Source organism: Ahaetulla prasina, chromosome 2 (genome assembly GCF_028640845.1).
Source record: "Ahaetulla prasina isolate Xishuangbanna chromosome 2, ASM2864084v1, whole genome shotgun sequence".
Classification (NCBI taxonomy): Eukaryota; Metazoa; Chordata; class Lepidosauria; order Squamata; family Colubridae; genus Ahaetulla; species Ahaetulla prasina.
In genome coordinates, this window is record NC_080540.1 from 3222607 (window position 1) to 3246826 (window position 24220).

General features: G+C 45.4%; 1 protein-coding gene across 2 annotated transcripts; it reads left to right on the forward strand.

The window, feature by feature from the left end:
• Positions 1 to 13813: 13813 nt before the first annotated feature.
• Positions 13814 to 23922, forward strand: LOC131192649 (zinc finger protein 729-like). Of its 2 annotated transcripts, XM_058171994.1 has the most exons (6): positions 13814 to 13922; positions 14317 to 14911; positions 15170 to 15284; positions 16793 to 16860; positions 17345 to 17474; positions 19300 to 23922. In XM_058171994.1, exons 2-6 carry the CDS (start codon positions 14507 to 14509, stop codon positions 22380 to 22382), a joined length of 3801 nt encoding a protein of 1266 aa, XP_058027977.1. In that variant the 5' UTR covers positions 13814 to 13922; positions 14317 to 14506; the 3' UTR covers positions 22383 to 23922. The 2 variants fall into 2 exon arrangements, with proteins under 2 accessions (XP_058027977.1, XP_058027978.1); XM_058171995.1 differs by lacking the exons at positions 13814 to 13922; positions 14317 to 14911; positions 15170 to 15284; positions 16793 to 16860 and adding an exon at positions 16882 to 17075.
• Positions 23923 to 24220: the final 298 nt, after the last annotated feature.

Here is a 24220-nt window from a genome sequence, read left to right on the forward strand (position 1 = left end):
TTCAACTCCCACAGTTCCTCAGCCAGCTTCCCTGGCTGAGGAACTCTGGGAGTTGAAGTCCACAAGTCTTAAAGGGACCAAGGTTGGAGACCCCTGCCTTAGAGAACCTGCCCCTCTTCGAAAGATCACTCACAATCTTGAGTCGTTCCCCGTTTACTGCAGTAGATCCTTTATTTCAGGGGTCCCCAACCTTGGCCACTTTAAGCCTGGTGGATTTCAATTCCCAGAATTCCCCAGCCAGCAAACCTGGGAGTTGAAGTCCTCCAGACTTAAAGTGGCCAAGGTTGGAGACCTTTGCTTTCTTTGAATCCATGGGGCACAGCGTTCCAGATTCCTCTTTTCAGATTCTCCAGGGCTTGGCGTGATTTGGCACCTGGGTTTTGTTGCTTTTGTTGTCGCTTCGTTAGGCAAGAATACAGCTCAGGTGGCACAAATCTGAACTTCCGCCTTGCCACCGCCTCCTTAGGATAAGTGAGGTTATATTTGCAGACTTGAAGCCCAGATATTTTTTTTTAACCAATGGTTTTTATTCCCAAGGCAAGATGCTCTCCTTTAGTCCCATTTGCTGCGGTCCTTACCCTGTTCTGTGGTGCAAATAGAGGAGGGTGGGTGGAAACGGCTGGTGGTAGTACATGTGAAAGAGACCTGGGGTGTCTCTATAGACCACAAGTCAGTGGTGAAATCCAACTTTTTTTTATTACCGGCTCTGTGATCGTGGCTTGGTGGGTGTAGTAGGGGAAGGCTACTGCAAAATGCCCATTCCCTCCCCACTCCTAGGAGAAGGATATTGCAAAATCTCCATTCCTACCCCACTCTGGGACCAGCTAAAAGGTAAAGGTTCCCCTTGCACATATGTGCTAGTTGCTCCTGACTCTAGGGGGTGGTGCTCATTTCCGTTTCAAAGCCGAAGAGCCGGCGCTGTTCAAAGATGTTTCTGCGATCATGTTGCCAGCATGACTAAACACCAAAGGCGCACGGAACGCTGTTACCTTCCCACCAAAGGTGGTCCTTATTTTTCTACTTACATTTTTTATGTGCTTTCAAACTGCTAGGTTGGCAGAAGCTGGGAGAAGTAACGGGAACTCACTCCGTTACACGAACTAGGGATTCGAACCACTGACCTGCTGACCTTTCGATCGACAAGCTCAGCATCTTAGCCACTGAGCCACCCTTGGGACCAGCTAGAGATGGTATTTGCCGGTTCTCCAAACTGTTTAAAATTCCCGCTACTGGTTCTCCAAAACCTGTCAGAACCTGCTGGATTTCACCTGTGCCACAAGTTAGACACCAGCCAGCTATGTGATCCAACCGCTAAAAAGAAAAGGCAATCGGGGTGCATTAACAAGAGCAGAAGTCCAAATCTTTTGTTCGCTTCTGGGCATCACAGTTCAGAAAGGAGAGAGGCAAACTGAAGAGAATTTGTAGCCGAGGGCTACCAAGTTGATGAACCATCTTGTGAGAAAGAGTTGAAGGATCTGGGGATGTTGAATGGCCAAGGGGAGATGGGCTAGCAGTCTTCAAGAATGAAGATTTACGGCAGAGGGAATGGGATTATTCTCTGTTGCCTCAGTGGGCCAGGACCAAGACCAATGGAGTAGCATTACAAATGGTCAGATTCAAGTTATACACCTGAAGAAACCCTGGCCATTTAAGCCGTCAGCCAGTGGAACTGAGGACTACATGAAATGTTGGTTCTTCCTTGATAGAGATCTTTAACCAGAGATGACAGCTTTAAGACAGTGTTTGTCAACTTTAACCATGTTAAGATCAGGGGTGCTGTTCAGCAGGTTCTGACAGGTTCCGGAGAACTGGTAGCGGAAATTTTGAGTAGTTTGGAGAACCGGCAAATACTACCTCTGGCTGGCCTCAGAGTGCGGTGGGAATGGAGATTTTGCAATATCCTTCCTCCAGGAGTGGGATGGGAATGGAGATTTTGCAGTATCCTTCCCCTGCCATGCCCACCAAGCCATGCCCACCAAGCCACCCCATGCCCACCAAGCCACACCCACAGAACCGGTAGTAAAAATATTTGAATTCCACCACTGGTTAAGATGTGTGGACTTTAACTTCCAGAATTCCCCAGCCAGCCATGCTACTTGAGGAATTCTGGGAGTTGAGGTCCACACATCTTTAACATGGCTTAAGGTTGAAAAACATTGCTTTAATAGATCCTCCTTATGCAAGAGGTTTGTCTAGATGCCCTGTAAAATCCCTCCCAACTCTAGAATTCTGGAAGAACCCAATATCTATTTTCAGACAAAAACAAACACTGAAATAAACATTGGTGTCTTCTATCAATTGTTCCGCTCCCGGTTCAAAGCGACTGTCTAGATTCTAGAAAGTTTTCAGTAATTCCCGGGCTGGGCACTTTATCTGCTATTATACAGCCTTATTATCCATCTATGTTGAACAGGAAGTTTCTATTTGTATGGTAAATATAATATCTGCAGCTGTCGTGTCCCCCTCCCCCTCCGACGACCGGGTCTAGGAAGTCCGTATCAAACATGGCAACGAAGCCTCTGCGGCTTGTCAAATTCCTTTGAGGTTTATCAGGGCAGGCAGGAGTCCAGGTTGTGACTTCAGTGATAGAGTCCGATAGCAGCAAACTAGATGAGACTTTGCTTGACTCAAAGTCGGAATGCCAAAAGCATGCGAAAAAAAAGAACCTGTGGGGGTTTTTAAATAGGGAATTTTTAAGGGGTGGGAGGGTGAGGCCGGATAATAGGGGTAACCCGTCGGGGGGGGGTTTAAAGGGGGGGAGGGAATTGACAGGTAGGGGAAGAAGCCCGTCAGGGAGGGTATGTCCAGTCCCAGTGCGTGCTCACGGCACTATTTCATCAGGTCCGAAGACAGAGGGGGAGGGGGATGTTCAGAGCGTAGAGTGTTATTCCATCTGTACGGTAAGTGGGAGAGGCAGATATGGCGGAGGCAAGGGGTCGTATCGTTCCCTGGGAGCACGTGCTCGATGTCTAAAAGCGATCACGTGCTCCGGCCCCTCAGTCCTTACTCGTTCCCTGGACGGCCAAGATCCTCAGAGCTTGGGTCTTCGGCTGATGCTGTGCAATGCCCGGTCCGTGCTCAATAAGGCTCCCATGATTTGTGATCTTATTTAGAGGGAGACCGTGGACTTTACGGGCATTACGGAGACCTGGTTGGGCACAGAGGGGGGTGTTCCCCTGGTTGAACTGTGCCCTCCGGGTTTCCGCGCATTTCATCAGCCGAGGGCCCAAGGTAGGGGTGGAGGGGTGGCGGTTGTGATTAAAGAAAGCCTAGAGCCGAGGGAGTCCACTGTGCCTCAGATGTGCCATGGCATAGGGCCGGGTTATCTACGGGACCGCCTACTGCGACCAGATACCTCTCACCGACCCGTGCGCTCTCACAGGGAGGGACTCCTCAGGGTGCCGTCAGCTAGGCAGTGTCGTCTGGCGACGCCCAGGGGAAGGGCCTTCTCTGTGGGGGCTCCCGCCCTCTGGAACGAGCTCCCCCCAGGACTCCGTCAACTTTCGGACCTTCGTACCTTCCGTCGCGAGCTCAAGACACATTTATTCATCTGTGCAGGACTGGCTTAGATTTTAAATTTTATAGGGGTTTTAAATTGATTTTAATATTTATATTTCTATTTTTAATGATAGGGCATTGGAATAAGTTTTTTAAAGATTATTTTAAATTTTGTGTATCGATGTTTTATATGCCTGTGTACCGCCCTGAGTCCTTTGGGAGATAGGGCGGTATATAAATTTAAATAATAAATAAATAATAAATAAATAGATAGCTGGTTGTGAATCCCTCCTTGTGAAGTGGGGCCATAGGAATCAGATGGGTCTGTTGATCGCGTACCTGGCTCCTTGCTGCGTGACTACAGCCCTACCTGAGCTGCTGGAGGTGCTTGCCGAGGTGGCAGTTGAGATTCCCAGACTTTTGGTCATGGGGGATTTCAACTTGCCATCGGCCAGCTTGTCATCAACGGTAGCTCAGGAGTTCCAGGCTTCCATGACGGCCATGGACCTGATTCAAGTAACTGATGGCCCTACACACACAGGGGGAGGCACACTATATCTGATTTTTATCTCTGGACAGTGGATTAATGATCTGGAATTAGGAGATTTAGTGACGGAACCGGTGTCATGGTCAGATCATTTTCTCCTTCGCCTGGACTTTTGGACCGCCGCCCACCACCGCAGGGAGACGGAGCCAATGCGTTGGTTCCGTCCCAGGCGCCTGATGGACCCTGAGAGGTTCCGGACGGAGCTTGGGCTGTTTCCTGAGGATCTTGCCCACGGCATGACTGAAGAACTAGTTGCAGTCTGGGAACGGGCTGCAGCTGGGGCTTTGGATCGTGTCGTGCCTTTGCGGCCTCTGACCCGGCGTAGATCTCAATTGGCTCCTTGGTTCTCTGAGGAGCTGAGGGAGATGAAACGCCGGAGAAGACCCCTAGAGAGTACCTGGAGGTCTAGCCGTTCCGAGGCTGATCGGACACTAGTGAGATCTTTTACTAAGACCTACCTAGTGGCAATGAGGGAGGCGAAACGTTCTTACGTTTCCACCCTCATTGCATCGGCAGATAACCGCCTGGCCACCCTGTTTCGGGTGACTCGCTCACTCCTTCATCAGGGGGGGCGGGATGACCCCTTACAGGGACGTGCCGAGGAGTTTAACGGTTATCTATACGATAAAATCGTTCAGCTTCGGGATAGTTTAGACCAAAATTGCGATGATCCAAGTGGGATGACGGAGGCACGTCTTGTTGAGGTTGTTTGGGATGAGTTTGAGTCTGTGGCTCTCGAGGACGTGGACAGGTTGCTGGGGAGGTTACATGCAACCACATGTTTACTGGACTCGTGTCCTTCCTGGCTGGTGCTGGCTACTCAGGAAGTGACACGAGGCTGGCTCCGGGGAATTATAAGTGCTTCATTGTTGGAAGGGGTTTTCCCCGCTGCCTTGAAAGAGGCGGTGGTGAGACCCCTCCTCAAGAAGCCTTCCCTGGACCCAGCTATTTTGGGAAATTATCGTCCAGTCTCCAACCTTTGCTTTGTGGCGAAGGTTGTAGAGAGTGTGGTTGCATGGCAGCTTCCCCAGTACCTGGATGAAGCCGTCTATCTAGACCTGTTCCAGTCCGGCTTCCGGTCCGGACATAGTACGGAGACAGCTTTGGTCGCGTTGGTGGATGACCTCTGGAGGGCCAGGGATAGGGGTTGTTCCTCTGCCCTGGTCCTATTAGATCTCTCAGCGGCTTTTGATACCATCGACCATGGTATCTTGCTGCACCGGTTGGAGAGTTTGGGAGTGGGAGGCACCGTTTATCGGTGGTTCTCCTCCTATCTCTCCGACCGGTCGCAGACGGTGTTGACAGGGGGGCAGCGGTCGACCGCGAGGTGCCTTACTTGTGGGGTGCCTCAGGGGTTGATTCTCTCGCCCTTCCTGTTCAACATCTACATGAAGCCGCTGGGTGAGGTCATCAGTGGTTTCGGGGTGAGTTACCATCTGTACGCTGATGATACGCAGCTGTACTTTTCCACCCCGGACCACCCCAACGAAGCTGTCGAAGCGCTATCCCGGTGTCTGGAAGCCGTACGGGTCTGGATGGGGAGAAACAGACTCAAGCTCAATCCCTCCAAGACGGAATGGCTGTGGATGCCGGCACCCCGGTACAGTCAGCTGCAGCCGCGGCTGACTGTGGGGGGCGAGTTATTGGCCCCAATGGAAAGGGTGCGCAACTTGGGTGTCTTCTTGGATGGGCGGCTGTCGTTTGACGATCATTTGGCGGCCGTCTCCAAGAGGGCCTTTTACCAAGTACGCTTGGTCCGCCAGTTGCGCCCCTTCCTTGACCGGGATGCCTTATGCACGGTCACTCATGCTCTTGTCACTTCCTGTTTGGATTATTGCAATGCTCTCTACATGGGGCTGCCCTTGAAGTGCACCCGGAGGCTGCAGCTAGTCCAGAATGCAGCTGCGCGGGTAATAGTGAGAGCAACTCGTTGCTCCCATGTAACACCACTCCTGCGCAGTCTGCACTGGCTCCCTGTGGTCTTTCGGGTGCGCTTCAAGATTTTGGTTACCACCTTTAAAGCGCTCCATGGCTTAGGGCCTGGGTACTTACGGGACCGCCTGCTGTTACCTTATGCCTCCCACCGACCCGTACGCTCACACATAGAGGGCCTTCTCAGGGTGCCGTCCGCCAAACAATGTCGGCTGGCGGCCCCCAGGGACAGGGCCTTCTCTGTTGGAGCTCCTACGCTTTGGAACGAACTTCCCCCTGGTTTACATCAAGTGCCTGATCTTCAGACTTTTCGCCGTGAGCTGAAAACGCACCTATTCATTCAAGCGGGACTGGCTTAACAGTTTTATTAATTTTAATTGGGGTTATTTATATTTTAAGGTTTTAAATAGTTTTAAATTTTGGCCACCTTGTAATATGTTTGTTTTAATCCTGTTTTAATGTGTATATTGTGGATTTTTATCTGGCTGTACACCGCCCTGAGTCCTTCGGGAGAAGGGCGGTATAAAAATAAAATAAAATAAAATAAAATAAAATAAAATAAAATAAAATAAAATAAAATAAAATAAAATAAAATAAAATAAAATAAAATAAAATAAAATAAAATAAAATAAAATAAAATAAAATAAATTAAATAAATAAATAAATAAATAAATAAATAAATAAATAAATAAAAGCAGGTCCTTTATATAGGCTGTGGGGTATGGTTCCATGACTCAGTATTTATCCAGGCCTGCCCCTCCCTTCCTTCTGCTGGCGTCGCCTCTCAGATCTCCGGAAGTGAGGATCCTCCCACTTTGAAGTCTCTTCAGCTGGATCTGCTGTTAGTAATTCCAGCACGTGGCTGGCTTCCTGCTCACATGCTGTAGGAGTGAAGTTTATCAGGCTTGTCTGTTCACTCCTGACATCCTGTCCGGGCATGGGGCCAGGGCCGGGGGCTGGAGGCATGACAGGCCATTCATCTTCATTATCAGACTCGGAGTCTGATAACAGGCCTGGGTGGAGACGGGAGGGGCCCGGTTGAGGAGAGGAGGGAGGACGAGGCACAACAGCAGCCTCATTTGAAATCAAGAGTCTCTTGTGTGACATAATGGTATGTGGAAATGGCCTTGGGCAGCCAGGTAGATTGTAAAAGCAGTGTGTATAAGATTTCTCAGCACACAGTAGGGGAGGACATGAGAAAGTTCTCAGAAAGGGCCCTCCATAATAAAAGAGTAAAAGAAAAAGAGGGGAGAAATATTTTTAGCCCTGCAAGATTCAATATAACCCATTACATTAATCTAGGGGTAGTCAACCTTTTTATACCTACTGCCCACTTTTGTATCTCTGTTAATAGTAAAATTTTCTAACTGCCCACCAGTTCCACAGTAATGCGCCATGTATCGTCATATGCGCATACCTCTCATGCATCGTGGATTGGGTTTGGGGGGGGCAGGCGCCGGCTACCAGCTCTGCTTGTCTGTTACAGCTGGGTGGTGTGGGTGGAGATGCGCGAGCTATTCTGGGATGAGGCTCTTTTGTTTGTGGTTGCACTATAGCGCCATTTAATTTCACTTACGTAACGTGAACTAAACTTAGGCGCGGGCAATACAGATAATATATTTTCAGAAATTTAAATTGTCACGGGGAATTTTATGAAAACCTAATGAAAATGTTTTTAAATAATGCTATGAATTTTTTTTAAAAAGTCAATTAAATAAAAAAAAGGAAAGTGCTTCAGTATCGGACAAAACCCCTACCGCCCACCATGAAAGCTGGAACACCCACTAGTGGGCGGTAGGGACCAGGTTGACTGCCACTGCTTAATCTATTAAGATTTTATTAATATGACCTATTCTATTAATACAGCTAGGCCTTGAGTTACGACCACAGTTGAGCCCAACATTTCTGTTGCTAAGTGAAACATTTCTTAAGTTAATTTTGCCCCATTTTACGACCTTTCTTGTCACAGTTGTTAAGTGAATCACTGTTAGTAACATGGATGTTAAGTGAATCTGGCTTCCCCGTTGGACTTCGCTTGTCTGAAGGTCGCAAAAGTGGATCGCATGACCCCGGGACATTACAACGGTTATAGAAATGAACCGGTTGCCGTGCGTCTTGAGTTTCGATCATGTGACTACGGGGGTGGTGTAACTGTTATAATTCTGAAAAATGGTCATAAGTCACTCTTTTCAGTGCCGTTGTAACTTTGAAAGGTCATTAAATGAACTGTTGTAAGGTGAGGACTAGCTATACAACAAAGACAGAGTCAAATACTCCTGGTTGGGCTTCTTAATTGGATAACCTCGCAGGGGCTGACATGTAAGGCCACACTTGAAATACTGCATTCAGTTTTGGTCACCACGGTGTAAAAAAGATGTAAAAAAGACTCTGGAAAGAGTGCAGAATAGAATAGAATAGAATAGAATAGAATTTTATTGGCCAAGTGTGATTGGACACACAAGGAATTTGTCTTGGTGCATATGCTCTCAGTGTACATAAAAGAAAAGATACGTTCATCAAGGTACAACATTTACAACACAATTGATGATCAATATATCAATATAAATCATAAGGATTGCCAGCAACAAGTTATAGTCATACAGTCATAAGTGGAAAGAGATTGGTGATGGGAACTATGAAACGATTAATAGTAGTGCAGATTCAGTAAATAGTCTGACAGTGTTGAGGGAATTATTTGTTTAGGAGAGTGATGGCCTTGGGAAAAACTGTTCTTGTGTCTAGTTGTTCTGGTGTGCAGTGCTCTATAGCGTCGTTTGAGGGTAGCAGTTGAAACAGTTTATGTCCAGGATGCGAGGGATCTGCAAATATTTTCACGGCTCTCTTCTTGATTCGTGCAGTATACAGGTCCTCAATGGAAGGCAAGTTGGTAGCAATTATTTTTCTGCAGTTCTAATTATCCTCTGAAGTCTGTGTTTTCTTGTTGGGTTGCAGAACCGAACCAGACAGTTATAGAGGTGCAAATGACAGACTCAATAATTCCTCTGTAGAACTGGATCAGCAGCTCCTTGGGCAGTTTGAGCTTACTGAGTTGGCGCAGAAAGAACATTCTTTGTTGTCCTTTTTTAATGATGTTTTTGATGTTAGCTGTCCATTTGAGATCTTGCGATATGATAGAACCCAGAAATTTGAAGGTTTCTACTGTTGATACTGTGTTGTCAAGTATTGTGAGAGGTGGAAGTATGGAAGGGTTTTTCCTAAAATCTACCACCATTTCTACGGTTTTGAGTGTGTTCAGTTCCAGATTGTTTTGGTTGCACCACAAGGCTAGTCGTTCGACCTCTCGTCTATATGCGTATTCGTCATTGTCTTGAATGAGACCAATCACTGTTGTGTCATCTGCGAACTTCAGTAGCTTAACAAATGGATCATTGGAGATGCAGTCATTGGTATACAGAGAGAAGAGAAGTGGGGAGAGCACACAGCCTTGGGGGCCCCCTGTGCTAATTGTACAGGTATTTGATGTGATCTTGCTTAGCTTCACCTGCTGCTTCCTGTTTGTTAGGAAGCTTGTGATCCACTTACAAGTCTGTTCCGGTACTGTAGCTGGTTTAGCTTAGTTAGAAGAATGTCTGGAATGATGGTATTGAATGCTGAGGACCCTTGCATAGGTCTTTGGAGACTCAAGATGTTGTAGGATGTAGTGCAGAGCCATATTAACAGCATCATCTGTTGATCTATTTGCTCGGTATGCAAATTGCAAGGGGTCTAAAAGCGGATTCGTGATGGTTTTCAGGTAGGAAAGCACTAGCCTTTCAAAGGTTTTCATGACTACAGATGTTAGAGCAACTGGTCTGTAGTCATTCAGTTCCTTGATGGTGGGCTTCTTCGGCACTGGGATGATGGTAGAGCGTTTGAAGCAAGAAGGAACATAGCACATCTCTAGTGATTTATTGAAAATATGGGTGAAGATGGGGGCCAATTGGTCAGCACAGACTTTTAAGCAAGAAGGAGTTATCTTGTCTGGGCCTGGCGCTTTTCCTGGCTTTTGTCTGTGAAATAGGTCCTGCACTTCCTTTTCTGTGATCACTAGGGGTTGTGAACCCAATGAAATGGGGTCAGTTGTAGGAGGCTTGGCTGTTGTTGCTGTGTCTGAGATGGGGGTTGTGGAGATAGGTGGCTGTAGTTTCCTTTCAAACCTGCAGTAAAACTCATTCAGGTCATCTGCCAGTTGTTGATTACCTTCAGCCTGGGAAGGAGGTTTGCCATAGCCGGTGATATTTTTAAGAGTTTTCCACATGTTTGCTGGTTCATTTGCTGAAAATTGATTCTTTAGCTTTTCAGAGTAGCTTCTTTTTGCTGCTCTTATCTCCCTTGTTAGTGCATTTCTGGCCTGATTGTACAGCATTTTATCACCTTTTCTGTAGGCTTCCTCTTTGGAAGAGAAGAGCAATAAAGAGGATTAGGGGACTGGATGTTAAACCAGTGGGGAAATCCAATTTTTTTTACTACCAGTTCTGTGACCGTGGCTTGGTAGGAGTGGTGTGGCTTTGTGGGAGTGGCAGGGGAAGGATACTACAAAATCCCCATTCCCTCCCCACCCCTGGGCCAGCCAGAGGAGGTATTTGCCGGTTCTACAAACTGCTCAAAATTTTCGCTACCGGTTCTCCAGAACCTGCTGGATTTCATCCCTGGCTAAAACGTATGAAGAACGGCTGCAGGAACTGGGTGTGTCTAGTTTAATGAAAAGAAGGACTAGGGGAGACATGATAGCAGTGTTCCAATATCTCAGGGGTTGCCACAAAGAAGAGGGAGTCGGGCTGTTCTCCAAAGCACCTGAAAGCAGGACAAGAAGCAATGGGTGGAAACTGATCAAGGAGAGAAGCAACTTAGAACTAAGGAGAAATTTCCTGACAGAACAATTAATCAGTGGAATAACTTGCCTGCAGAAGTTGTAAATGCTCCAACACTGTAAATTTTTAAGAAAATGTTGGATAACCATCTGTTTAAAATGGTGTAGGGTTTCCTGCCTGGGCAGGGTTTTTTTAATTTTTAATTTGCATTTATATCCCGCCCTTCTCCGAAGACTCAGGGCGGCTTATACTATGTCAAGCAATAGTCTTCATCCTTTTGTATATTATATACAAAGTCAACTTATTGCCCCCAACAATCTGGGTCCTCATTTTACCTACCTTATAAAGGATGGAAGGTTGAGTCAACCTTGGGCCTGGTGGGACTTGAACCTGCAGTAATTGCAAGCAGCTGCTGTTAATAACAGACTGTCTTACCAGACTGAGCCACCAGAATTTAATACTTTATTTGGCCAAGTGTGATTAGACATGCAAAGTGTACTGTATATGTGTATATCGGGGTGAAATCCAGCCGCCTCTATCTGACTTGTAGCCCCGGCGACATGAGGTACAAGGAGCTGGTAGTGTTGTTGGCGGGAGTCCCGGTATTGAACCCTATGTACAAAGCCTTCTTCGCATGCGCAGAGGGTCAAAACCGTGACATGATGGCGGCGAGCACATGTGCATTTCTGTGCTGGTAAGGAAGCCGATTGCATTTTACCCCAGGTGTGTATGTACATAAACATAAAAAAAACACAACACAGAAATAATCTATTTATTCAAGCTGAGCAGATCTCTTGGTATTTTTCACATTTTCTTCTTGCTTTTTTCCCTTTTATATGTATCTTGGATATATGTAAATGTAGTTCCTCACTTATGTTTGGTGAAAGGAATAATTAAAACAAAAAATCACTTTTCACTCTTTTCCTGTCACCATTTTGCAATGCCATCCTTTTTCCAGTCACACATGAGGTGCCATTTCCCCCCTTCTTGATTTCTCCACCAAACAGCCTTGTTCTGAGGTAAAATTTCTGGAACATTCACTACTTTGAGCTTTTTCTCCATTTTGGAATTAGTTTACCTTCAGCATTATTTCTTTGGTCACAACCAGCCACTCGGAGTTTCCAATTGTTCTTAGGCACCCAGAGCCATTAACATGAGAAGGGCAGCTGCATATATTGAATTAAAGAAATAAAAACCAATAGAAATCTTCATTTTTCCAGATTGTGGCTTCCCTGCCTGTGTTCCATCTTGAATAGAATAGAATAGAATAGAATAGAATAGAAGAGAAGAGAAGAGAAGAGAAGAGAAGAGAAGAGAAGAGAAGAGAAGAATTGGAAGAGAGTTGGAGGTCTTCTAGTCCAACCCCCTGCTTAGGCAGGAAACCCTACAGCACTTCAGACAAATGGTTTATCTTTCTCCACTTCAGGCTGCAATTTGCAACAATCACAAGACACACAAGTTGTGTATCCAAGAGAGGTTCCTGGTCCTCGTCTTCTGCCCACTCTGACTGTTCTTTTTTCTTTTTCTTCAGCGTCATTCAGCATGCACAAGAGACAGATCGTCCGGGGTGCTCCATTGTGAGGCTGAGCGTCACAATTTGAGAAGGGCAGCTGTATGTATTGAATTTAAAAAAAAAATGTCAGAAATCTCCATTTTTCCAGATTGTGGCTTCCCTGCTTGTGTTCCATCTTCCTCACTTAACACCAAAGTTCTCAACAACCCCAAGACACAAACTATGTTTCCCAGAGAGCCTCCTGGTCCTTCTCTTCTGACTGACTGGCTGTTTCTGACAGGATTTGCCACAAGTTCTTTTTATTAAACTAGACATACCCAGTTCCTGCAACCGTTCTTCCTATGTTTTAGCCGCCAGTCCCCTAATCATCTTTGTTGCTCTTCTCTGCACTCTTTCTAGAGTCTCAGCATCTTTTTTACATCGCAGCGACCAAAATTGAATGCAACATTCCAAGTGTGGCCTTACCAAGGCATTATAAAGTGGTATTAACACTTCACGTGATCTTGATTCTATCCCTCTGTTTATGCAGCCCAGAACTGTGTTGGCTTTTTTAGCAGCTGCTGCACACGGCTGGCTCATATTTAACTGATTGTTCACTAGGACTCTAAGATCCCTCTCACAGTTACTACTATTGAGCAAGGTTCCACATATACAGTACCTGTGCATTTTGTGTTATTTTTTGCCTAAATGTAGCACCTTACTTTTTTCACTGTTGAATTTCATTTTGTTAGATAGCACCCAATGTTCAAGTCTGTCAAGATCCTTCTGTAACTTGAGCCTATCTTCTGGAGTGTTGGCTATTCGTGCCAGCTTGGTGTCATCTGCAAATTTGATCAGTTTCCCCATCTATCCCCTCATCCAAGTCATTGATGAAGATGTTGAAGAGTACTGGGCCTAAAACAGAGCCTTGGGGTACTCCACTGCATACTTCCCTCCATGTGGATGTAGTTCCATTGAGGACTACACGTTGAGTGCGGTTGGTCAGCCAGTTACGAATCCATCTGGTGGTGGTGCTGTCTAACCCACATTTTTCTACTTTATCTAGTAGTAAGTTATGGTCTACTTTATCAAATGCTTTACTGAAGTCCAAGTAAATTATATCGACAGCATTTGGACCCTTTCTCTAATCAATGCCCAGCCTTCAGGGCAGCTGTTCTTGAGGGAAGTGAGTTCAAATCCTCCAGAGAGATTTTTCTCCATCTCCACACAGAAAACAGAGGAAGATGGAGAAAGTGCTGCCTCTGGAAACGTTGAAGCTTTTGTCTGCCAGGGAGCCATGGAGAGGGTCCTTTCTCCCTACTCCCAAGCCCATCATCCTTGCTCTCTCCCTTTCCCTCAGACGCGCTCCTCTTTCCCGCCCTTTCTACAATCCTGGCACTTTGCCCCTAATCCACCAGGGGGCGCCCTCTGCTAAGAGACGGTAACGTCATGCGCTTCCCCATTGGTCCACTGGAGGGTAAACGTCACAGCTTCCTTTTCAGAGGAGACTAGGAAGGAAATGACATCACAAGGGCTTGCCGCTCTAGGAGGCCGCACTCGCTCTCCTTAACCCCTGGGGCTCCGCAGGAAGCGGAGAGGCTGCGAGAGACTCTGGCGGGGGGGAGATCCAGACGTTCTCCGGGTGAGTTGGGGGCTCTTCCCGGGCAAAGGGAGGCCGAGGAGGGAGAGACCCCCGCCGGGACATCCTCCGGCTTCAACCCCGGGTCCCATGCTCCCCAGCCTCCCTCTCCATGCGAAGAGCCCGAGGGGGGGAGGGGAGGGTCGGCCTTGCGGAGGCCCAGCAGGAGAGGAGAGAAGCCGGGCGAGGAGGAGGCAGGATTCGCACCAGGCTCCCCGAGGGCCCCATCCTGTCTCCGGAGGGGGAGAGAAGCGGGGCGGCCTCTCCAGCTGCCTCCTTCCCGGCCCTGCGCTGGGATGAGCCGCTTGGGGCTCCAGGCAGGTTGGGTGAAGGTCGTTCAGTGGAAGGTTGTTCAGTGGCTAAATTCCACCTCCATTTATTTTTGTTTCCCTCTCAGATACAGAAACTGGAAGCCATTTGAAATCTTTGCCAGCCAAAATTGTCTCTTGGAGAAAAAAAAAGAGCGGAATCACTTGGAGGGATCAGAGTCCTGAGGCCCCGGAAATGCTCCCGTGAAGGAAAAGGCATCTGGAGACCCAGAAGAGTCCTTGGAGCCATTTGGAGTCGCTCTGCAGGAGAGAGAAAGGATGGAGACACAACCTTTGGGAAAGGAGGGAGCCGGAAAAGGCCCCTCAGCTGCTCAGCCTGGGAAGCTCTGGACAAGGACTGGGCACAAGATCCTGGAGGAGGAAACCATCCTCCCTTCAGAAGTTCAGCCCTGGAATTTCATCCAATATCGGGAGGCTGAGGGTCCCCGAGGACTTTGCAGCCGACTCCATGGCTTTTGCAGGCGATGGCTGAGACCAGAAAAGCACACCAAAGCCCAGATGCTGGACCTGGTGGTTCTGGAGCAGTTCCTGGCTCTTCTGCCCCCACAGATGGAGAGCTGGGTGCGGGAGTATGGAGCAGAGACCAGCTCCCAGGCGGTGGCCCTGGTGGAAGGCTTCCTCTTGAGCCAGGCAGCGGAACAGAAGGAGCAGGTTGAGATGCAGGTGAGACACTTTAGGGAGCTCAAAAGACAATAGAGAAGGTGTTTGAATGCTTCACCCTCCTTCCCAAACTTCTCTGACATTCATAATAGGTGGAGATGTCCCATCTATTGTTGTAGGACATTGTTCCATTGTTTTCTCACTCAACCACACTGATGGATATTGGGGGCTTGGAGGTTCTGTTATAAGAATATAGGAATCCACTTAATGTCATGTGATATATTTTAATTCTGCTTCTTCCTTCCTTCCTCCTATTGGAAGTGCTGCACTGTGGGGATCAGAGATCCTGAGGGAAAGAAAAAACCATCAAACTCCTCTCAGGAGCTATTTTTCAAGAGGATCTCTTGGGAAGAACAAAGTCAGGACACCTCAGGAGGTAATTAAAGAACCTTGGCTTATCCATCTGTTTTACCTTTGCCCTTTCTTCTCTTCTATACAATACCTTCTCCTATTTATACTTCTCCACACTAATTGCATCTTCAGATAATTGCCCAGCGGTGAACCTTTAGGTGAACCTCCTTCTCCTGGGAAAAGGGGAGATTGAGGTCCACCTCAAGGGGCCTGCTGAGGAATTGGTGCTTTTTCTGGGAGATAAAATTGCTCAATTTCATTCTCAGTTGGATGCCAGCATAGTTCCTGGACCAGTGGAAGCCCTTGAGGAAGGTTCTTGCTCTTTTATCTGGGAACGGTTTAACCTTGTTGCTCTTGAGGAAGTAGACAGGATCCCAGGGAGTATGCATGCAAGCGCCTATATTTTAGACCCATGTCCGCCCTTCTTGTGAAAGCTTCCCGGGAGGTGACAGGTGGGTGGAGGCTGGCGTTCATTAATGCTTCCCTACAGGAGGAGGCAGTTCACCAGCACTTTAAGGAGGCTCTGGTCCGCCCTCTTCTTAACAAGCCATCGCTGGATTCCACCCTGTTGGATAATTTCCAACCTGTCTCCAATCTTCCCTTTTTGGGAAAGGTTGTTTAGAATGTGGTTCTGCAGCAGCTCCAGAGTTTGGTTGGTTGTTTTATCAAGCATGCAATAGGTAACAGATATAAGAATAAACATAATGATGAATACATGAAATGGATACATATAAAAGGGAACATTAAGATAGGCACGATAGGCACGCTGGTGCACTTATGCACTCGCCTTAGAGACCTCTTAGGAATAGGGTGAGGTCGACAGCAGACAGTCTAAGGTTAAAGTTTTGGGGATTAGGGGAAGAAACCACAGAGTCCGGTAGTGCATTCCAGGCATTAGTGACTCTGTTACTGAAGTCATATTTTTTGCAATCAAGTTTAGCGCAGTTTACCATAACTTTGTATCTAATGTGTGCTCGTGTATTGTTGTGGCTGAAGAAGTCATTGACAGGAAGGACTCCTACCAGTCAAGATTCGGGCCTGGATTTGGGACAGAATCCGCATTGTTTGCAGTAGGGATGGGGAGCAACGTGTAAACCCTGGCAAGACCGAGAATTGCCATCTCTGGTCTTGTGGTCCCATCCCCTAGGGAGCTACTCCTGGTGAAACTCAGAAGAAGGGCCTTCTCTGTGGTGGCTCCCTCTCCCTGGAACATCATCCCCCCAGAGATTAGAATGGATCCGCACAGTAGCACTCTTCCGGCTGGCGTTGAAGAACTGGTTCTGCCAGTGGGCCTGGGGAACCCAGACTGGAATGGAGCCCATTAAATGGCTCCTGTGATTGGCTGTTGTCGGGGCGAGGAGTGGGGATGATTTTATTATTTTAATATATTATATCATTTTCCTTTTATTGTTTTAATATTGGTTTTATATTTTGTAAGCTTCCTTGAGTCGCCATTTGTGCATAGGCAGCATATAAATTGTCTAAAATAAATATTTTTTAATAAGTTATTTTGAAAATATTTATTTCTTACAGAGAAACAAAGGATGGAATTTTCTGGTTTTTATGACGATGCTCAAACAACTGCTGAACCTCTAAATCAAGTAAGAAAGGGAAAAGTTATTAGATTTGTATTCTCGCCTTCAGGAAGTGAAGTGGGTGTGTAGAGTGCTCTCTGCTTCTATTTCCCCCCTTGTTTGGACTGGATTATTTTTCTGTTCTTCCACAACATGGACACCGGAATAACAGGTTGAAGTTGCTGTCAGTCAACATAGCTTCCTCTTCAAGATCCGTTTTCCACTTACTGCTTTTGAGCCAGGTATCACCTATTCTATGCCAGTGGATTTGGTTTTTCTTTTCTATATGTAGCACATTACATTTCTCACCATTGAATTTCATTTTGTTAGAAGGTGCCAATCTGTCAATCCTTCTATATCTCAAACCTATCTTCTGGAGTGTTGGTATTTCTGTCATTCTGGTCTTGTCTGCAAATTTGACGAGTTCCCCTTCCATTCCCTTTTCTAAATCATTGATGAAGATGAAGAGACCTTGCGAATCCTCCTGTTCTCTTCTTTTTTCCGTGTTCAGGAGAGTCTGGTGTCCTTCGAGGAGGTGGCTGTGTATTTCTCTGAGGAGGAATGGTCTCAGCTGGATCCTGACCAAAAAGCGCTGCATTCGGAAGTCATGCTTGAAAACCATCGGAACGTAGTCTCTCTGGGTAAGAGTTTTCTAGTCCCCAATCAGAGAGTTCAAGAAGACAGATTATAGTTACTTTTTATTTTAAAAAATCACTAATCAGATATCATCTCCTGGAAGGGAAAAGGAAAGGATCTGGCCTTCTGGTACCCCAAGGAAAGAAAGAGTCAATGTCTCTTTGCTTAGGTGTTTTTGGGCCATTCTTTATCTGTATTTTTCCATTTCTATTTGAACTTAACTGTGGAGGCTGAAAAGAACGAGGTGTGCTTTCGTGTGACTTCTGGAAGTCATGTGAGAAGAATGTGTTGTCATTTATCCTCTGAAACCTCCCCAAATTGTGTGAGAACAGAACTTACACGCTTGGGCCATGGAAGACCTTTCTCCCAATCCAATTCAAGAACAAAGGCCTCATGAAGTCTGCCTCAGAGCATCCTAGGGTACAGGTGATCCCTCAGTTACGACAGTTCACTAAGTGACCATTCCAAGTTACGACCTAACTGTTTCCCAAGTACTTAAGACTCAGTCCTGAAATTACAAATGTTACAGCACCACGGCCGTCATTCACACTTACAAACGAGAGCAGAGGCGTTGCAACATGTATCCCCACCCCATCCTGCTGGGACTTACTTTATGAGGATGTAGCAAGCTGTTGGTTCCTTTGCCTGCTTGTGTGCATACAGAGGCCTAAAGTAGTGAGAGATACAGAAGATCAATAGTGGGAAATCTGGCACTAGTCATCTCACATGAACTCACACTACACTGCTCTAGGCCTCTGTTCTCTGCTAAGAAAGGCCTGCACGAGCTCCGGTGCAAAATGCTTTGGAAACAAAGGGAAGGTCTCTTTGTTTTCAAAGACTTTTGCCCTGGATCTCGTGCAGTCCTCAGTTTGTTGGGAACTAAAGTATTGCAGTGCGAGATCCCGCAAAATCATTAGTGTGAGATCTTGCACTTCTCATCTTGTGTGATCTCACACTAAAGTACTTTAGGCCTCTGTTCTCTGCTAAGAAAGGCCTGCACGAGCTCCAGGGCAAAATGCTTTGGAAACAAAGGGAAGGTCTCTTTGTTTTCAAAGACTTTTGCCCTGGATCTCGTGCAGTCCTCAGTTTGTTGGGAACTAAAGTATTGCAGTGCGAGATCCCGCAAAATCATTAGTGTGAGATCTTGCACTTCTCGTCTTGTGTGATCTCACACTAAAGTACTTTAGGCCTCTGTTCTCTACAAACGGAAACCTGTACCAGATCCGGCCAAAGTGCCCTTACCAACCGATGAGTACTTTGTGGAAGCAAAATAGTCATTCTTGAAGCCTCCCAACCTTTCCAATCTCAGTGCAAAGACATTTACAAGCCAATGGGAGGCTTCAAGCAAGGAAGTTTGCTCCAAAGACTCATCGCTGGGATCAAGGAACGAGCTGAGCGGGAGTCCTGCCTGCCAGACAGACGCCATGAAGCAGCTGCTTCAAGGTACACTTGGGAAGAAAGAGCTTGTTTCAAAATTGTTTCAGTTCTCACAGGTCTCTGCTGAAATTAACCCACCTCAATAAATCTTAACTCTTCTCTTTATTCCTCCTTGGATTTTTCCCCTGATTATTCCATGACTCAAAACAGACTTTGAGTGAGATTTGCAGATATTTAGATAATTGTAAAAAAAGGGATGTTTTTTAGATATTTTCAAAGCTTTCAGGACTCATGAATATAAAAATCATTCTGTCTATATCACACCATTGTAAGCATGCAAACATAAAATATAACAGAACTTTGGAAAAATTCAGAAGAAATTTACTTGACTTTCTACGGTTTGATCTTTTCCTCTAACCTTGTTATCATTTTCATTTCTCTTTTGCTTTGAAGGTAATAATGGTCAGGAGAATCAAGATTGCTGTGAACTGTTCCAAGTGATCAATGCTAAAGATGGAACAGAGAAGTTTGGAATTCGAACGGAATTAGAAACCCATGATAGAAACCAGTCAAATGATTGGAATCAGGAAAGCTCATCTTCCACCGATGCTCCGATGCAAAACTTTCTTGCCCAACAGGAAAAAAGAAGGAAAAAATATATTGGGAAAAGTTTGAAGCCAATGAAAACTAAATTACAAGTAAAAGAACTCTATTTAAGCAAAAACAAAGGAGAAGATGCTATAAGAAGACACAACGGACAAAGTTACAATGGGACATTCATTCCTTCTCTTGGAAATAAGTTCCTTACATCTCAAAAAGTGATTGACGCAAAAGAGAAGCCTTACCAATGTTTGGAATGTGGAACATGTTTTAGAACAAGCAGGCAACTTACTTCCCATGAAAGGATTCACACTGAGGAGAAGCTATACAAATGCAGAGAGTCTGGTAACAGGTTCAGAAGACGTAGTAATCTTATTTCCCCTAAAAGGATCCAATCAGGAGAGAAACTGTATAAATGCATGGAGTGTGGAAAGATCTTTGCTCAAAGTGGTAATCTTATTTCCCATAAGAGGATCCACACAGGGGAGAAGCCATATAAATGCATTGAATGTGGAAAGACCTTTGCTCAAAGAGGTCATCTTATCTGCCATAAGATGATCCACACAGGGGAGAAGCCATATAAATGTATGGAGTGTGGGAAAACATTTAGGCATAGCAGTGGACTCAGTATCCACAATAAGCTCCACACAAGAGAAAAGTCCTATAAATGCATGGAGTGTGGAAAGACCTTTGCTCAAAGAGGTCATCTTATTTCCCATAAGAGGATCCATACAGGAGAAAAGCCATTTAAATGCATGGAGTGTGGAAAGACCTTTGCTCAAAGAGGTCATCTTATCTGCCATAAGATGATCCACACAGGGGAGAAGCCATATAAATGTATGGAGTGTGGGAAAACATTTAGGCATAGCAGTGGACTCAATTACCACGATAAGCTCCACACAAGAGAAAAGTCCTATAAATGCATGGAGTGTGGAAAGACCTTTGCTGAAAGAGGTAATCTTATTTCCCATAAGAGGATCCATACAGGAGAAAAGCCATTTAAATGCATGGAGTGTGGAAAGACCTTTGCTCAAAGAGGTCATCTTATATGCCATAAGGTGATCCACACAGGAGAAAAGCCATTTAAATGCCTGGAGTGTGGAAAGACCTTTGCTCAAAGAAGTCATCTTACTTCCCATGAGAGGATCCACACAGGGGAAAAGCCGTATAAATGCATGGAGTGTGGAAAAACATTTTCACATAGCGCTGGATTCAATAACCACAATAAGCTCCACACAAGAGAAAAGTTATATAAATGCATGGAGTGTGGAAAGACCTTTGCTTATAGTAATGTACTTACTAATCACAAAAGGATCCACACAGGGGAAAAGCCATTTAAATGCATGGAGTGTGGAAAGACCTTTGCTCAAAGAGGTCATCTTATTCGCCATAAGATGATCCACACAGGGGAAAAGCCATTTAAATGCCTGGAGTGTGGAAAGACCTTTCCTCAAAGAAGTCATCTTAGTTCCCATGAGAGGATCCACACAGGGGAGAAGCCGTATAAATGCATGGAATGTGGAAAAACGTTTTCACATAGCGTTGGACTCAATAACCACAATAAGCTCCACACAAGGGAAAAGTTATATAAATGCATGGAGTGTGGAAAGACCTTTGCTTATAGTAATGTACTTACTATCCACAAAAGGATCCACACAGGGGAAAAGCCATTTAAATGCATGGAGTGTGGAAAGACCTTTGCTCAAAGAGGTCATCTTATTCGCCATAAGGTGATCCACACAGGGGAAAAGCCATTTAAATGCCTGGAGTGTGGAAAGACCTTTACTCAAAGAAGTCATCTTATTTCCCATGAGAGGATCCACACAGGGGAGAAGCCGTATAAATGCATGGAGTGTGGAAAAACGTTTTCACATAACGCTGGACTCAATAAACACAATAAGCTCCACACAAGGGAAAAGTTCTATAAATGCATGGAGTGTGGAAAGACCTTTGCTCAAAGAGGTAATCTTATTTCCCATAAGAGGATCCACACAGGGGAAAAGCCGTATAAACGTATGGAGTGTGGGAAAACGTTTTTGCATAGCAGTGGACTCAGTATCCACGATAAGCTCCACACAAGAGAAAAGTCCTATAAATGCATGGAGTGTGGAAAGACCTTTGCTCAAAGAGGTAATCTTATTTCTCATAAAAGGATCCACACAGTGGAAAAGCCATTTAAATGCGTGGAGTGTGGAAAGACCTTTGCTCAAAGAGGTAATCTTACTTCCCATAAGAGGATCCACACAGGGGAAAAGCCGTATAAACATATGGAGAGTGGGAAAACATTTATGCATAGCAGTGGACTCAGTATCCACGATAAGCTCCACACAAGAGAAAAGTCCTATAAATGCATGGAGTGTGGAAAGACCTTTCCTCAAAGAGGTAATCTTATTTCCCATAAGAGGATCCACACAGGGGAAAAGCCCTTTAAATGCATGGAGTGTGGAAAGACCTTTGCTCAAAGAGGTCATCTTACTTCCCATAAGAGGATCCATACAGGGGAAAAGCCATTTAAATGCCTGGAGTGTGAAAAGACCTTTGCTCAAAGAAGTCATCTTATTTCCCATGAGAGGATCCACACAGGGGAGAAGCCGTATGAATGCATGGAGTGTGGGAAAATGTTTTCACATAGCTCTGGACTCAATAACCACAATAAGCTCCACACAAGAGAAAAGTTCTATAAATGCATGGAGTGTGGAAAGACCTTTGCTCAAAGAGGTCATCTTATTTCCCATAATAGGATCCACACAGGGGAAAAGCCATTTAAATGCATGGAGTGTGGAAAGACCTTTGCTCAAAGAGGTCATCTTATTCGCCATAAGGTGATCCACACAGGGGAAAAGCCATTTAAATGCCTGGAATGTGGAAAGACCTTTGCTCAAAGAGATAGTCTTATTCGCCATAAGGTGATCCACAACAAGGGAGAAACCGTATAAATGCATGGAATGTGGGAAAATGTTTTCGCATAGCAGTGGACTCAATAACCACAAGCTCCACACGAGAAAACTCCTATAAATGCATGGAGTGTGGAAAGACCTTTGCTCAAAGAGGTCATCTTATTTCCCATAAGGTGATCCACACAGGGGAGAAGCCATATAAATGCATGGAATGTAGAAAGAGCTTTGCTCGGAAAGGTAATCTTACTTCTCATAAATGGATCCACGCTCATGAGAAACCATATAGCAATAGTAATTCCACTTATATATCACTCCACAATGCTTTGCAACACTCTCTGAGCAGCATATGGTCCCCAGCAATCTGGGTCCTCGTTTTACCGACCTCAGAAGGATGAAAGGCTGAATCAACCATCAGTATCCGAATCAAACTCCTGGCTGGGGGCAATTAGTTTGTAGTACTGTATTCAACCCACTGCCCCACCATGGCAATAGCTTTTTATGTATATGCATTTTGTGGCTTTCTGATCCAAATGAGAAGGTTGAATCCAACAAAATGAAATTTAAAATTACAAAGTAGATGTTGAGACTTTGGAAAAAGTGCAGAGAAGAGCAGTAGGCTGATTCAAAGCCTTGAGACTAAAACATATGAAGAACGATTGCAGGATTTTGGTTTGGCTAGTCAAAGAAAAGAAGGATTGGGAGTGACCATGATAGCAATATTCCAGTACTTGAGAGGCTAACACAAAGAGGAGGGGGTCAACTTATTTTCCAAAACACCAGAGGGCAGGACAAGAAACAATGCATTCAAAATAATCGAGAGAAGCAATTTTGAATTAACAAGAATCTTCCTTACAGTAAAGACATTTAACCAGTGGAAGAGCCTTCCTTCAGACATTGTGATTCCTTCACATTTTTAAAAGGAGAATGGATAAGTCACGTGTCCAAAATAGATCCTGTAGGAATATCAATAGATCCTGAAATGGTCTAGACTGTATAGAGGTAGATTGCAATACTTAGTACATTCGAAAGGGTACCCTTTGTCTGAAGCTACTGGGTTAAAAGTTGGAATGTTAAGGCAGATAGACTGATAAAACAATTCCATGATAAATTTCCTGATAAGCCAAAGAGCCCCACTCGGGGAGGGAGAAGTGGTTAATATGTTGTATTTTAACTACTATGTTACTCTCTTTCCAGGATACCTTTTCTGTCCGGGTTGGGGGTGGGGGTGCGGCGTGGCCTTTAAGACCTGGAAGCTATTTCTGTCATTGTGCCTTCAGGCCTGCCGTGTTTCCTAGTGTGGAAAACTGGGAGGGGGGATTGTATGGAGCATCGGTGATACATAGTCATAACAACATTCCTTTCACAGAAAGTCAAGGCCATCTTGGCCTGCACCTGGGAGGCTGGAATTAGGAGGCCTGTCCAGTTGGGACTATGCTGTAATTGGACCATGTGATGGACTCGTGGGTGTTGGGCAGGGACTTAAACTTCCTTTGGGAGGGGAAACCCTGGATTCTTTCAGACTCAGTTTTCCCCAGATGTGCCAATATGACATCTCTAATAAAATGTGACTTTGAGAAAATCCAAGCCTCAAGAGTTTTCTTTCACTGGGAGTGTTACTTGAAACCCTGACATTCTGTTCTGTTCTGTTCTGTTCTGTAAAGGGAAATAGAATTGAAAGAAATATAAAATATAAAAACTCCATGAACAAAAATTGCTACACGTCCTGGACTTGGGACCGCAATTGAGCTCAACATCTCTGTTGTTAAGTGAAACATTTGTTAAGTGAGTTTTGCCCCATTTTACAACTTTCCTTGCCACGGTTGTTAAGTGAATCACAGAAGTTTTTAGTAACACGGTTGTTAAGTGAATCTGGTTTC